This window comes from Camellia sinensis, chromosome 3 (assembly GCF_055761805.1).
Source record: "Camellia sinensis isolate YWXY chromosome 3, ASM5576180v1, whole genome shotgun sequence".
Taxonomy (NCBI): Eukaryota; Viridiplantae; Streptophyta; class Magnoliopsida; order Ericales; family Theaceae; genus Camellia; species Camellia sinensis.
This window is the reverse complement of record NC_138963.1, coordinates 21,815,263-21,831,320: the sequence shown is the minus strand read 5'-3', so window position 1 is coordinate 21,831,320 and position 16,058 is coordinate 21,815,263. Positions and strand designations below refer to the sequence as shown.

Sequence of the window (16,058 nt, the reverse complement as noted above, 5' to 3'; positions counted from 1 at the left end):
TACGGGCAAGGACGGAACACTATAGGTGTGTTTGGTTTGATTTGGTTTTGAGAGATAAATTTTTTAAAAAAAGAGTTTAGAATTTTTTTTGATTTATTTGGTTGTATATTTTAAAAATAGTTTTGGAGTGTGGAAATTTAAAATAATTTGATATTTGTTGTAGTTGAGTAAATGTGTGTGAGAAAAAAAGTAATTGAAAAGAGAGGAAAGAGAAAAAGTGATTGATTGATGCGTAGAGATAGAAAGTGATTTTGGAAATTTTTTTCCAAAACTACTAAACCAAACAAAAATTTTTAAAATTTATTTATCAAAAACAAACCAAACAAAGCCGATATATTCAAGCCAACATTTTAGATTCATACCTATTTTTCGTATAATTTTGTACGAAATAGACCCCCTTAATGAAAGCATTATTAACAAAGAAACAAACTCGCCTTATTGCTATCCACAATTTCAAGAAAGGTTGTATAATTTAATTTTTTTTTATACAATAGCATAAATATATACACGCACAGAAGATACTTACATTCTCTAGAGTCAAAATACCACTATCCATTCCCATATTTTCTATGATTGGCCTGGCACTGACTCCTCTGTTTCAGTGTGCATGGACCAAAGAAAAAGGTTTATTATAACAAAAAAACAATCATTGTTGTCTCCATAATTCCAATATCTCTCATGAAGTAAATTAAAGGTAGTTGGATTGTCCATTGAATCACAGTTATGCATAATCATATGTTATTATTATATGGTTTATGTTATTGCTTGATTGATTTTCAGACAAGGGACCCAATGTCTGATTACTAAAGCATGTCAAAGAGCCCAAGTAAATACTGAGTTTATGAATGGCCATCGACTTCAGGATATTGTATTCTAGCATACGGTTGTAGGTTGAAAATAATCTATCTATTCCAAACATGTCTTTAATCCTAAACTCTACCATTCTGTTGTGGCTTTAACAATCATGGATTGAAACCTCAAAAGTTCGATCAACAAATAGAAATTTCATTTCCTACTCCTGTAGAAGCCACCACGAGACTTGAACCCGATAATTACTTGAGACAGAAAGACATGTACATAGAGATTAATCAGGACAAGACTTCGAACACACTAGTGATCCAACAAAAGAACCAGTCCCATTCTCAACCATTGTACATAGAGATTAATCAGGACAAAACTTCAAACACACTAGTGATGCAACAAAAGAACCAGTCTCATTGTCAACCATTGTACATAGGACCTAATTAAATCAAAGCAAACAATTCCAAATCAATATCCCCAAATTTCATGCATTTACCAAATGTGATGTTTGAATTCAACTTTTATTGCTAAGCGATGCAGCTTCATCTTCCCTTGTTCTTCTCCTAATTGTAAAAAATTAAAACATTTTAAAAAAAATTACATATACATTTATCCTTAATTACCTAACAATTCATAAGGATTATCTGTCACAGCCTAATAGTTAAATTTGAGCTGTGGTTTAGCAACATCCGGTTGAGTATTACCATCTCCATTGTTGGGTCCTGAATTTGATTCCCCAACAGTAGATGAGTGGTTTTTATGATTGCTGAATTTCATTATATGCTTATACACCTGTGTGTTTTTTGACAGAATGTACAGATTTTCACAATATTTATAAATTATCACATACCAATCAAGAGAAGGGGAAAAAAAAAGTGCATAGTTAATAGATGGCACTACACAATATGCCACAGAAAAAGGGGAAAAAAGAAGGTTCTTCTCTGTAGAGAATGGAGCCACTTAGCTGAAGAATTTTGACCTAAAGCTAATAATAAAAGGAAAAAGTAAAAGAAGATTGTGTCTTGATTAAAGTGTGTTGTAGGTCCAAATCCACAATTATGGCTTTTGAATGACCATAATTAACATCAAAATGGGACTCATTTATGCATTGTGGTAGGCTTTAACCCCAACTTTTGAGAAACTAAGCTTGAGGTATCTAGAAGAGAACCAAATAAATAGGGGACACCATCCGCTAGGTTGTGTCATTTGATGAAAATTACCAAAGTATCATCTCCTAATGAGACCTTTTAAAAGGGCTAGTGGACCTCTACAGGGCCTGCGCCATATTGGCATGCAACAAAATAGATAAATAATAATACTTAGTTGTTTTTGTAGGTACATTGTATCCACCTTTCACGCGGCTCAGGCCACAAGTCTGCCAGATCACCTTTACCATATGATTTTGCTGTGTCAAACTCATGAGCTGACAAGTGAATCAACAAACTATTGTCACATGTGATGGCTAGGGCCAAAGCAATCTCAAAAAAAAAAAAAAAGAGTTGTCATGGGCATGCTCTATTCTCTCTCGCTTGTGCAAAATAGGTCTCTATCAAGTGCGACCATATCCACTTGCTCACATGCGCTTAGCTCTTCCTCGGCTAAGCCAAGCGGTCTTCCACCCAAATGCAAGTTTCTTATGATCTGTACTTTTGATTCCATTAGCGAACCAAACAAGATTATTACCAAAGTCACATTGAACCTTTTAAACTAGATCAAGTTTGGAGGAAGGCCCAAGGACACCATTGGGGTCGGTCCAGCAGTCATAAGGATAAGGTGCCCAAGTGACCTCATGGCCCTAGCGTTAGATTACTCGAGTACTATGGCTTAATGGCTAGAGTAACAATTGCCTTTGAGGATTTCAGCATCACTACCGATAGTGGCTGCAACCTCCAAGTTGTCAAGTCAAGCAGAGGAAGACACCAATCACTTTTTCCATAATAAGGCGCGTGACCCTGTGAGTTGCCCTCCACAACTCGACCCTCCCATAAATAAAAGATCTCCACCATGCATACAGCACGCCGTTCTTCCCCATCTTATGACTTGAAAGCTCTAGCTCTCCATATCCAAACTATTCTCTCTTTTGGTTTCTCTCTCTCCCCTTCCTACTCCACGACCGCTCCCGCCGCCATCTCAATAATCGTCATACCTCCAAAAAAGAATCTTTCACCAACCTAACTAGCTAACCATTGCCCACACTTTTCAAATAAAACACTTTATAAGGAACCTGCTTGGCTCTAAGCAAGATTGGCATAAACAAATATATGGTTTGGTACTAAACAAGCCCATTAAGAATCCCCATTACAATAATCAGATACATACTTGCAATTATAAAATCTCTTCCAGAATGACAAGTCACCAACATACTTGCATCTTGGGGAGAGAATTATATTATACTCTAATAGATAAGGTGGGCTTACCAATCTGACTAGCAAAGATAAGATGGCTTAGAAAAGAGCAGAGGTAACCAAAAAAATGCAGCTGGGCTTCAGTAGAACACTCTACAGGTCTGTATATTTGGGAGCTCTTGACATTTCTCAACCAGTCTTTGTGGAATGTGGTTATCAAATTAAAAAAGATCCATCAACCTGTTTATCATATAACTGCCATATAACCAACTTTCAAGCCACAAGATGCAAATGTTTCACAATTTAACTACCATATGTGAAAATTATTGGGTTTTGTATAACAGCATGACAATAGCATGATACTGTGTTGGAACATATATACAGAAACAAAAGGCAAATCAAATCTGAAGGAGCATTCAAATATCCCCAATTTACTCAATTTAAACCACAAATTGATTCAATCTCAACATATAGAATGCAAACACTTCAAAGAAAACCAGTATACATTGCCTTTTCTAATTAATCTCCTGCTGAAAAATTTTATACCGATAAATCCATTTAACCAACCACAAAACTTTCATTGAACTGCTATGTTCTTGGCAATATATAAGGAGCCTAATTACAATTCTACAAACAAAATGTTATCCAAAACATGATAAAAAAAATAGACCAGATCAGAGTTACAAAAAAGGAACCTTCCTGTGCCGGTAAAGCCTCCATCACTACGCCCCAACCCACGATTCATGGTCTTACAACAACAAAAAAACAGATGACCGGTTTCGCTCAACTCTTCGAACCCACTCTCTCATTTCCCAACATCTGCCCAAAATCCTTATTTGCAACCATATTATCATTGAAATATTGTGCATATGGATGCCCCTCAGGAACAAGCATTCTATACTTCTGAAACTGCTTCGCTGCTTCATCTTTCTTCCTCAACAGAGTATATATAATCCCTTGACACAAATAGGGTCTAAAATCCCTAGGCTCTTCATTCACAAGCTCCTGATAAACCTTCAATGCATCACTATAATTCTCTTCAATAACCCGAATTTGAGCGATCAAAAGCTTAAAATCCCTCAAAACCTCTTCCTTTTTCTCTCTCTTGCAAATCTCCATTGCCTCCCCAACCCTCTTCTCAATCTCCTTCAATTCTAAACCCAAATCGCCCTCCGGCACAGCCATTACCAACCCATGATAAGCCTCCACCAGCAAAGAGTCCTTGTCAAGTATCTCATTAAACCCTAATTTCGCCATTTCAAGCTCTCCATTGTAGCAATGCATGTGAGCTTTCAACAATGGCCACTCCATATCGTTTGGTTCGAGTCTCATCAACTGTTCAGCAATTGAAATCGCATCGTCGACCTTCCCGTTGTTGACCTTCGCTTCCATTAAGTCCCGAAGGGCTTGAACGTCTTCGAGGGATTTCTCAGCTTCCTCCGCTGCGGCGGCTGGCGGCGGAGTAGCGGCGATGACGGGTTTGAGGTTGAAGCGATTGGAGAAGACGGCGGCGGCGGCGACGGCGGAGATGAGAGTGGTTTTGAGGAAAGAGAATGGGAAGGGGTTTAGGGTTTTGGTGAATTGGGGTTTTGGGGTTTGTGGTGCTGATGATGATTTGAGGGACGGTGATGATGGGGGTGGAGGGGTTGGGAAGGAGAGTGAATAAATGGGTTTTGAGAATGATGGACGGTCGTGATGGAGTGAGAGGTGGAGTGGTTGGTGACGGTGGTGGAGTTTAGCAACAGCTTCCATGGTTTCAGGGCTTTGTTTTGGTAGAGAGAGAGAGAGACAGAGAGAGAGAACTTAATGATAATGGAGGTTTAGAGAGGGAGAAGACCTAAAATGGGCCACAAACTGGAAAGTATTTCAGCCCAATAAAGCTAGGCCCAATATCAGGTAGGTTTTTACTTTGGTGGGCTAATTTGTTTTATGTTCAGTGTTGATGTAGCCCAGTTTTTCATAATTAAATGAAAAGTTTTAGGTATTTTCCAGTAAAAAAGGGCTAAAATTTTTTTTTTTAAAAAAATCCTAGAAGAAATAGACACCAATAGGTATAAATTCATATTATTTAAATTTCAATCATTAACTTTTAATTTAGTGGCTTCAAATTTGTAATATATTTCATGTCTGTGAAAACTACAAACACGGATCTCCCCCAATGTACATGAAGTTTAAATTTTAAAAATTAAAAAAAAAACAACAGTAAGAGCATCTTCAATCCTTCACTAAATTTTTCATTAAATTTGATCTTGTTACAAGACCTGTTTGTCTAGGAGGATGTACGAGGCGGACGTCCAACCATGAGTAAAATTTGACATTTAGATAAAGAAAGTCCAGTTATTTGGGAGACTGTCCAAGAAGACGTTCATGTCCACCTACAAAATTTAATGAAAGGTCAAAAGTTCCTTTTATTTGATGAAAATTTTAATTCTTCCTTTCTTTGATGTCGATTTGATAAAACGGTTACAATACCATTTTAACTAATTTCTCATCAAATTAAATTTGATGAAAGATTGGAGATGGCCTAATAGAACACATTTTGTTACCTAGGCTAGATTCTTTGTAGGAGTGCTCGTGTCTTTACTAAGTTCTCATTTGGGGTATGATTTTTTTATAAAGTGGAAAAAGTTAATGTGCTTGGGACTAAATTTTTTTGTTATATTGAAAATCATAAATTATTAAGATGTTTATTTTTTTATAGTAATTTTTAGAGTTTTAACTTTTTTATTAATTTTTTATTATTATTATTCTTTTTAGCTATTTTAACCCCCCCCCCAAAAAAAAAAAACAAGTTGCCAAAATAGAGCCTAAATGGTAGAATGTGGACTTTTTTGGGCCAGTAAAAAATTGGACTTGTACCAATCCATTGAATTTGGATGCAACACCCAAGAGCTGGGCTCCATGTTTGGGCTATCCAATCAAATCCACAAAAACCAAGCCCAGCATAGGCAAGCATGAAAACTTCCATAGGAAGACAATCAAGCTTGTTGTGTAACGTGCCAATGCAAAGAAAAGAACTATATGAGTTCAAAAAAGAAAAAAGAACTATACATATGCAGGTCCTTAAACCTTCTTTTTTTTTTATGCTTTTTTTCAATTAAAATTTTAAAAAAATGATATTAGCAATTTTACTTGAATGTAAACACTCAGAAAAATATGAAATAGTAATTCAAATAATTTTTACATTAAAGAAAAAAAACCTTGGTTAGCAACCAAGCTTTTATCCAAACATAATTATGTTTTATCCTAATTGATAATAAAGCTTGTCTGTGCACTATTTATTTAATTTAATTTTTTTTTAAAAAAAATGATAAATTACAAATACATCTTTGAGGTTTAATTAAAATATAAATCGTCCCATGTGATTTTAAAAATTACATTCCACCTCCTGAGATTTCTAATTTCATAACAAATCGCCCATTTTATTAATAAATTATCAAGTCAATTAAATTTTTTTAATGATATTTGAAATATGTTTCAATTAATAATTTAGGTAATTTTATTATTATATAGGAGAGTAATTATGAATTTTATTTTTTTAGTTAATTTTGTTAATAAAAAATTCTAACAATGGGAAATTTGTAATTTTTCAAACCACAGGGAGCCATCTGTATTTTAAGCAAACCTCAGGGGGTGTATTTGTAATTTACCCTTAAAAAAAACCATAAATTAAACCCAAATAATTCATGGAAAAATTATCCATAAATCCTATATGGAGGAAAGTTAAATCATTTAGTTCTCAGGATTTTCTCGTGAACCAATTAGTCTTATATTTTTGGTGAGTTTTATTTAGGGTGTTTTGGTTCCATTTGATGTTATATGAATACCCTTTGTGTGATTTTTCCCCCCTAAATGAGTGATTCGGTTTGGATGGAATAAGGCAATGTTAAGGTGTAAGAGGGAGTTTTGATTGTTTAATATTGATTTCATTGGTTTGAAGAGAGAGTGTGGGCATTATTGAGTGTGTTGTATTCTATTTTTTCAGTGGTGACCATAATCCGATAGTGTGACCTCTTTTTGGTGGTGTTTTGCAGGGTTTGCTCCGATGTTGCTTGCACCTATCATATGGTAACAGGCGAGCATTTCGATTGTTCGGTATATTTTACATTTGTACGTTTGTTTTGTGCATAGTATTGGTGGTGTATCGTTGTTGATTTTGGTTGTTGTTGTGATGATTTTTTGGGATTTAGTTGTCAGTGCAATGTGGTGCGTGGGTGTGTTGTGCGTCATTAGCATCACACACACATAGTTGATTTCACTACAAAAAAATTGGTTTTTGCGACGGCAAAACGCCGTCGCAAATACTCCAAACGCCGTCTCAAAAGGTTTTTTGCGACGGTCAGTGACTTTTTGCGACGGCAAGTGGGGGGTCGCAACAAAGGGGGTTGCAAAAGGGTTTTAGCGACGGCAACGGCAAAATGCCCTTTTTGCGACGGAAAAATTCTGTCGCAAATAACACGTAAAAATCTGAATTTTTTTGAGACGGCACTGTGTTGCCGTCGCTAAAAATGTCTTTTGCGACGGCAAAAAAAACCATCGCTAAAGGTTTATTTGAGACAGCCCTGAGCTGTCGTTAAAGGACTATTGGCGACGGCAATAAAACCGTCGCTAAAGGCGTTACATTTCAACCAATTCCCTATCTTTTGCGACAGTAAAGGTGCCGTCGCAAAAAATCCTGATTCAATTTTTTTTTTTGAGACGATGTGTGCTGCTGTCTCCAAAAAAAAAAAAAATGTAATAAAATTATTAAAATTATGAAAATGACCTGTATTAAATGAAAAATAACTTTAAAAAAAATCGATAATTACATAATAATATAAAAAGTCCAGTATATAAATAAAAATTCATCCATAATTAAAAATATGAAAATGATCTTCCATTTTTTTCTTTTTGCTGTCGTACATTGTACAAGAAAAACTAACTAAGCAGTAATATAAAGCTAACAGAAAAAAGGGCATCACTAGTATCATCTCACTAAATTTTAGCAATAAGAACATATATCTTATTCACATCTTCATGTCTGCCATGGCACAGATGATTTCAAATGAACAGAATGGAAAAACAAGGAAAAATTACAGCTCTCAACGCCGCCTTCTCCACTACTTTCACACTATGCACATATTCTTCCTTCAAGTCATCCGGTAGCCAATTACAAACCCTGAAAAATAAGGATTATATTAAAACTAGACTAAAACAAAAAATTTAAAATTAAAATGTGCATCCTTTGAAACCATCATTAGTCTAAATTATCAAGACACACCGACAATTCTCCAAGTCACAAAATCATACATCTAAACACCAATCCCGCAACAGGTGACAATCATCAAATGTCTGAAATAAAAGCCACTACATTAATATGGCTATGATATCACAACAATTCAAACTAATTGGCCACTAGTACATGAAATTAAATCCTACAAAACTAACCCAATTAAACATGCTTCCTGGAATACAAGATAACTACATTTGATTACCATCCATACCGTGATGAACTCAATTAAAAATCCCACAAACCTGATTCAGCTCAACTCAACAAAGTCTGGAATTTCAAATTAAATTCCACTAAAATCATATTTTAACAAATTAGATAGCTTTAATTTCCATGGAACATATTAGCACCACAAAAACCCATTTGAACTTGGGAGAATGCAAATTTCATATAGAATGCTTGTGTTCCACACTAAAAGTATAATGAAATGTGGTTGTCAAGGAGAGTTAACTTCAAAGCAAAAAAAAAAGATTGCTATTTATAATTTCCATGCACACAGTGATCACACATTAAAATTAATTACTGTGCTGTGAGTATATTTATTATGTTCATAAAGCATGACCACCACAAGCATTCTTACCTTCTTTTCTGCAGCCATCTTTAATTTCGCCCAAAATGAATCTGTTAGGACACATCCCATGTAAACATGTTTATTTTGATTTCAACATCAACTATGCTTATATAAGAAACGTATGCAAGCAACATGGAATTGTGAAATGCCACAAATTACACATGAAATGAATGTCACACAGATGGGGAGAGAGAGAGAGAAATTAATGGGCCAAAGTAAATACATAAGAAAACAAGATCAGAGATGTTTTCATATATAATTAAAAACATGTTTTCATATAGTGCGATTATTTTGCAAAAAAAAAGAAAAGAAAAGAAATTTGTTTTGCTGTTGATTTTGTTAGGACTTTTTCCATTTGTGTATGAGGGGGTTTGAGCCGTGCAATCCAAGTGCTGAATCTACCCAAGGGGAAGACTTAAGTTAAAAGTCCACATCATTTTAACAAAAATGAAAAGTTTTAGATGAGTAAAATAGTTTTGCTATAAAGCCCCAAATTTCTATGGTGAGAACTGTGTCCTGAAGGCTTTAATTGAACCTGGTGATAATCTTGAGGTTTGATTTTAAGAAAATGAATGATGTACCAAGAAATTAACATGGTAGACCATGAAGTTTACTTTCATAGTACAATATATGAAACTATTATAAGAAATTGCAAGTCCAAGTTGCTTTTGATTTGTGAGCAAAGTAGTTAGTAAAAACTGAGCAATCAGGTACTACTTCAATCCCTTATTAAGAAAGTTATACCATTAATTTTCATGCTAAGCACTAGGAAAAAGATGATTTTTATAATTTTGTAATAGGTTGGGTGGTGCCACAGCTATTGAATGGATAAACAAATATAATAGTCTTTGGAAGAGTATAATAGGTCTAATAATTATGAAGAATCCGTTAAGGTCCAACACCGTTGCATGGTATATGCGTCCAACCTTTGTACTCAAATTTAGACACTTGGATCCTCTAATAATTAACAATGTTCAGAACAGAAGCTCACATTAGATAGTAAAGAAAATTTTTTAGCCTCACATGAATGGGGGATAGGTATCTCCTTTTTCCCCTAAATCACATTTTATTTCAACTATATTTCCAAATAATAACATCATCTTATGTCATAATATCATACAATAGACAATATATTTAAATGTTCAGGGAGTGTCCACAACTCCACGTATCCATACCCAATTTCTAGATACATAAGCCTATACCACAAGATTAAAGGTTTAAGGAGGTCTGACACCCCAATTTACGAACTGACCACGATCAAAAAACAGTCTCTGCATAAATAGAGACAAAATGTTTCTTAATACATTCCCATACCAATTGTCATCTACTTCAATTCTACAAACCAAAAGAAGAGCTACTGTCAAAGAATTCCAGCTATGTTTTCTCTGAAATCCAGCAACCTGATAGTTTCAAAGTCAAGCCAATTTCAGTCATATTTGATCTACATACCTACTACCCTTTTCTTACAATTTATTAGAACCTTAAATCTTGAAACTATAATTACTAAATATAATTACAATTTACAGTTTCAAAGTCAAGTCAATTTTTTCAAACTATAATTACTAAATATAACTCTATATATTTATATACAATTAAAAATATATATAATGTTTAAAATAAAATAAATTATCAAATAAAATAACTCTATATTGATTCAAGAGAACAATTCAAACCGTATTTTGTTGAAACTCGTATCAAATTATATGAATCAAATCGGATGATTCTAACAACCATGAATGTAACAGCTAGCACTGAAATGAGACCCCCCCCAAAAAAAAGTAGTAGAGAAAGTTGTGAAGAAGATACTTCCTCATTCTGTGGAGGTTGAGCAGTCGATTGTCGTGTTGATGATACTGAATTAGCCTAAAATTGTAGTAAAAGAGAAGTTGGTCCAAAACAAACACACAGATTCCAAAACAAAACAAACACGCAGATTCCAAAACAAACAGAACAGATCTGTTGGTCCAAAACAAACAAACAGAACAGATCTGTTCGATCGGTGCAGAGATGAGAGATCAGGGAGAGAGAGAGAGAGAGAGAGGCTTACCTGTGAGTCGATCGGTACAGAGATTCAAAACCAGAAAGTGAGACTGATGAGATGAAAGAGTGAGGGAGACAGATCAGATCAGAGAGATATCTGATATATATATATAAAACAAAAAAAAAACAACGATCGGGGCGAGAGAGAGAAAGAGACAGATTGAGAGAGAGAGTTCACCTGTGAGTAGATCGGCGGTGCGATGATCGGTGCGATGAGATGAACAACGAGAGAGTCAGAGAGTGATCGGTGCAGATATGAAGAGAGAGAGAGAGAGACAGTGATGAGTTGAACTTGAGATGAGACTGGGAGAGTGAGGAGACGATTAGGGTTTTTTCATTTTGGTAGAAATTAGGGAATTTGGTGCCAAGAGATTGGGGATTTTGAGGGGCGCAGGAATGGGAAAAAATGGGGGAACCGAGCGGGCGGAATTGGGGAAAAAAAAAATAATAATAATAATTTTTAACATAAATGAATATTTAAATAATAAAAAAAAAATAATTTTCATTTTTATTATAAATGAATATTTAATGAATGAAAAATTATTATTATTATTTTTTATTTGGTAGAAGTAAGGATAATATTTTAATGAAAAATATTTTCTATTAACAGTGATGAGTGAGTGAGAGAGAGAGAGACAGAGAGAGAGAGAGAAACAAACAGGGAAAGAGATAGAGAGAGAGACAGAAAAAAAGATAGAAGCAAGAGATGAGCGATGCAAAAAGAGAGAGAAAGAGAACGAAAAAAGATGAATGAAAGAGAGAATAGAAAAATAGAGAGATAGAGAGAAGAGAGATGAGCGAGAGAGAGAGACAAAGAGAGATGAGCGAGAAAGACAGAGAGAGAAGACAAATGAGAGAGATAGAGAGAAAAAAGATGAACGAAAGACACACAGACAGATAGACAAACAGACAGAGAAAAAAGAGTAATGAGTGAAAGAGAGAAAGAGAAGAATGGTGGTAGTTGAATGGCATTTGCAGTAGTGGTAAATGTGGTAGAGAAGATGGGTAGTGAGAGAGAGAAATGAGTGAGAGACGAATAGAGAAAAAAGATAGAGAGACAGAGAAAGAGACAGAGTGATGAGCGATAAGGAGACAAAGTGGTCGCTAAAAGTGCATTTTCTTGTAGTGGATCGATAAATTGAAAGGGAGCTCAAAAAATAAAGAGGAGATGATGAGGAGAGTGAGCAAGGCGAACACAGTGGGGGAGAGAGACAAACAGACAGACATACAGGAAGACAGAGAGAGAGAAGAGTGATGAGTGAGAGAGAGAGAGAGACGGAAAGAGAGAGATAGACAGAAAAAGAGAGAGAAACAAGAGATGAGCAAGAGATAAACTAAAAGATAGAGAAAGAAAGTGAAAAGAGATTAACGAGAGAGACATAGAAAAAAAAAGACAGAGAGAGTGGTAATGGTAGTGGTCATAGTTCCACCCATTGATTTAAGTATGATGTTTGTTTTGAGCTTTCAAATCATAATTCTACATCAATTTTTCAAAACTCAATTCAAAATATAATCATTACTCTTCGAAACTCATAACCAAACACATAATTCAAAACTCTTTTCAAAGCTTAATTCAAATCAATTTTTTAAATATTTTAAAAATATTTTAATTTTGTGAGAGACAGATAAAGAAGAGAGATAATGAGAGAGACAGAGATAGAGTGATGAGCGTGAGAGAGAGACAAAGTGGTTGCTAAAAGTGTATTTTTTTATAGTAGATCGATAAATCGAGAAAGAGCTCGATAAATAGAGAAGATGGGAGTAAGAGAGTGAGTAAGGCGAACATAGTGAGGGATAAATAGACAAATAGACAAATAGACAGATAGAGAGAGGGAAAAGAGTGATAAGTGAGAGTGAAACAGGGAAAGAGAGAGAGATAGACAGAAAAAGAGATAAAGAGAGAAAGAGAGAGAGAGAGAGAGAGAGATAGATAGAAGGAGAGATAGAAAAAGAGAGAGAAACAAGAGATAAGCGAGAGATAAACAAAAAAAAAGTGAGAAATAGAGCGAAAAGAGATAAGCAAGAGAGAGACACAGAAAAAGAGAGAGACAGAGAGAGAAGAGAAATAGGCGAGAGAGATAGAGAGAAGTAGAAAGATAAGAGAGAGAGAAAAAAAAATAAATGAGAAAGATAGAGAGAAGAGAGATGAGCGAGAGAGACAGAGAGAGAAAACAGATGAGAGAGATAGAGAGAAGAGAGATAGGCGAGAGACACAGAGAGAAAATGAGAGAGAGAAACAGATAGACAGAGAAAGAAGAGTGATGAGTGAAAGAGATAAAGAGAAGATAGAGAGATAGAGATAGAGAGACAGGAAGATGAAAAAATGAATGAAAAGAGAAATGTTATATCAAAAGAGTAAGACGACATTATTTTTTTAAATTTTTTTTGCTACAGAAAAATACCGTTGAATTTATTCAAACCATTTTGTGACTGTATATATATATGAAGCTATCTCAAAACCACAATCACTATGCTAGGTTAGAGTTTTCAAAAAACTCTTTTTGAGAAAATTATACTTTCTTATTTTCCGTGTTATATTGTTTTTACTGAATTTTTTTAATATTTTAAGTATTTTTTTTAATTTTTAGACACATCTAACATAAATACACCTAAAAATTAAAAAATTTGTAAAAAAAAAATCTTTTAAAAATTCACTAAATACCAAAAATACAAAAAAATAATAATAATAATTCAATACATTTTTTTTTGTATTTTTATGTATTTATTAATTTTTAAAAATATTTTTTCATAATTTTTTTATTTTTTAGATACATCTAAGTAAGGTGCATTTTAACAAAATATTTAAAATTTTAAAAATATTCACTAAAAACAAAAAAAAAAACACGAAAGTCACTTTTTGCGACGGCAGGAAATGCCGTCTCAAAAAAGCAGAGTATTTGCGACGGCACCATTAGCCGTCTCAAAAAAGAAGAGCATTTGCGACGGCACTATTTGTCGTCTCAAAAAATGAGAGTATTTGTGACGGTATTTTCTGCCATCACAAATACTCTCATTTTTTGAGACGGCAAATAGTGCCGTCGCAAATGCTCTTCTTTTTTGAAACGGCAAATGGTGCCGTCGCAAATACTCTGCTTTTTTGAGACGGCAAGTGTGCCGTCGCAAATAATTCCGTCTCATAAACCCACTTTTCTTGTAGTGTTTTATGATTGCCATATCAAATATCGTTTGTTATTTTATATTTTCCGTATATGTTGGTGTTGTAATAGGGTTGGAAATGTTGGTTCGACATGTATAGATCATACAAAAAAACTCTTTATTGTACTTTTTCTAAACTTTAACACTCCAAAAAAATGATGTGAGATTGTTTAAATAATTCAAAAAAGAGTACAAAAATTTCTTAGTAAGTTTTGGACAAATATATAATTTCATACTGTAAGTGTTACGTTTGAAAAAAGTATACTAATGAGTTTTAAAGTATTTTTGTGTGTTACATTAGAGTGTTATATTTAAGATTACATTGATTGAAGTATTATATTTGAGAAAAGTATACTAAGATTTTTTTTTTTTTTTTGGGTGTTATGTTGTTACGTTTGGAAAAAGTACACTAAAATTTTTTTAGTATGTTACATTAGAGTGTTACCTTGTTCGAGTGTTACATTTTTGTTCGTAATGTGAGATTTGTTCTGGAATGAGAAAAAAATCAAAACTTCTATAGTACAAATTACCCAAATATGTAATTTTACATTTGGAAAACTCACTTTTATCTCTAAAAATTAAACCAAAATATATAAATGACTACCCTTTTTATATAATTTTTATTTTAATAAAATCTTTAGATTCATAAAAATTAAAAATTAAAAAAAATAAACAATATATTAAATAATATTTTAAAATTTATCAATACTTCACGCATAATTCATTTGACCATGCATGTACATAAAACCCCATATAAAACAGGGAAAGTCTATAGTACATTTTGTTAAAAAATATATGGTACATAGTAAAATCAATGACTAAGATTGAGCCACATCATTAAAAGTGACCTGCTAAACAAGTCACTTTTATAGTTATGAGCCAAAATCATATTTCTTCATAACAACAATCAAATTGATCATAACTTAGTCATAACCACATCTCATAACCAACACCATTTTATTCGTAACTAATATCACATATTTCATAATCACATCTCATAACAAACACCATTTTGTTAATAACTAATATCACATATTTCATAACCATAATCACATATCTCATAACCACATCTCATAACCAACCCCTTTGAGTCATAACCAGCATCACGTATCTCACATATCTCATAACCAAAACCTTTTGTTTTATAACCAGCATCACATATCTCATAAGTCACATATCTCATAACTAACACCTTTTTGCTCATAACCACACCACTTTGATCATAACCAATATCACATATCTCATAATTATTGATCACATATTTCATAACTATTACTCACATGAATCATAACCACATCTCACAACCAACCCCTTTGAGTCATAACCAACATCACATATATCATAACCACTAATCACATATCTTATAACTAACAACCCTTTTGCTCATAACCATATCACTTTGATCATAACCAATATCTCATATCTTATAACCACTAACACATATAGCATAACCAAAAACCATTTGACACCACTTTGCTCATAACCAAAATCACATATCTTATAATCACTAAGTCTTGTCAATTCCACGAACAAACTTGTGTAATCGAGTTGTAATTTATGTGCTGCTTTGTGTTGCTCGCTCGAGCGAAGAAAGCCTCGCTCGAGCGAAGGACTGCGTCTGGCTGCAAACCTGAAAGAGGTCATTGTGCGCTCGAGCGAAGAACTGCATCTGCATACAAACCTGAAAGAGTTTATTCCTCGCTCGAGCGAAGACTTTATGGCTCGAGCGAAGGTACTTATGGAAGGCACGCGAGATAAGCTCCTCGCTCGAGCGAGATAAGCTTCGCTCGAGCGAGCTTCCGAATCCGGAAATCTATAAGTAGCTGGTTTCTCCAAACTTTAGGATTACTTTTTAGATCTACTTTGAGATTTTCTG

At 34.0% G+C, this 16,058-nt stretch overlaps 1 protein-coding gene and 1 long non-coding RNA gene across 2 annotated transcripts; both read right to left on the bottom strand.

Annotated features, from left to right (window-relative positions):
- Window positions 1-3,657: 3,657 nt before the first annotated feature.
- Window positions 3,658-4,990, bottom strand: LOC114269961 (protein SLOW GREEN 1, chloroplastic). The gene has a single exon (XM_028211353.2). It carries the CDS (start codon window positions 4,896-4,898, stop codon window positions 3,930-3,932), a length of 969 nt encoding a protein of 322 aa, XP_028067154.2. The 5' UTR covers window positions 4,899-4,990; the 3' UTR covers window positions 3,658-3,929.
- Window positions 4,991-7,963: 2,973 nt separating this feature from the next.
- Window positions 7,964-9,038, bottom strand: LOC145822383 (uncharacterized). Its single transcript, XR_014363545.1, has 2 exons — window positions 8,996-9,038; window positions 7,964-8,304 (listed from the first exon to the last, which is right to left on the bottom strand). It is a non-coding gene; the product is annotated as an uncharacterized LOC145822383 (long non-coding RNA).
- Window positions 9,039-16,058: the final 7,020 nt, after the last annotated feature.

Excerpts from the sequence above, each read along its gene's own strand:
- LOC114269961 (XM_028211353.2), bottom strand. The coding sequence starts at position 4,898 with ATGGAAGCTGTTGCTAAACTCCACCACCGTCACCAACCACTCCACCTC.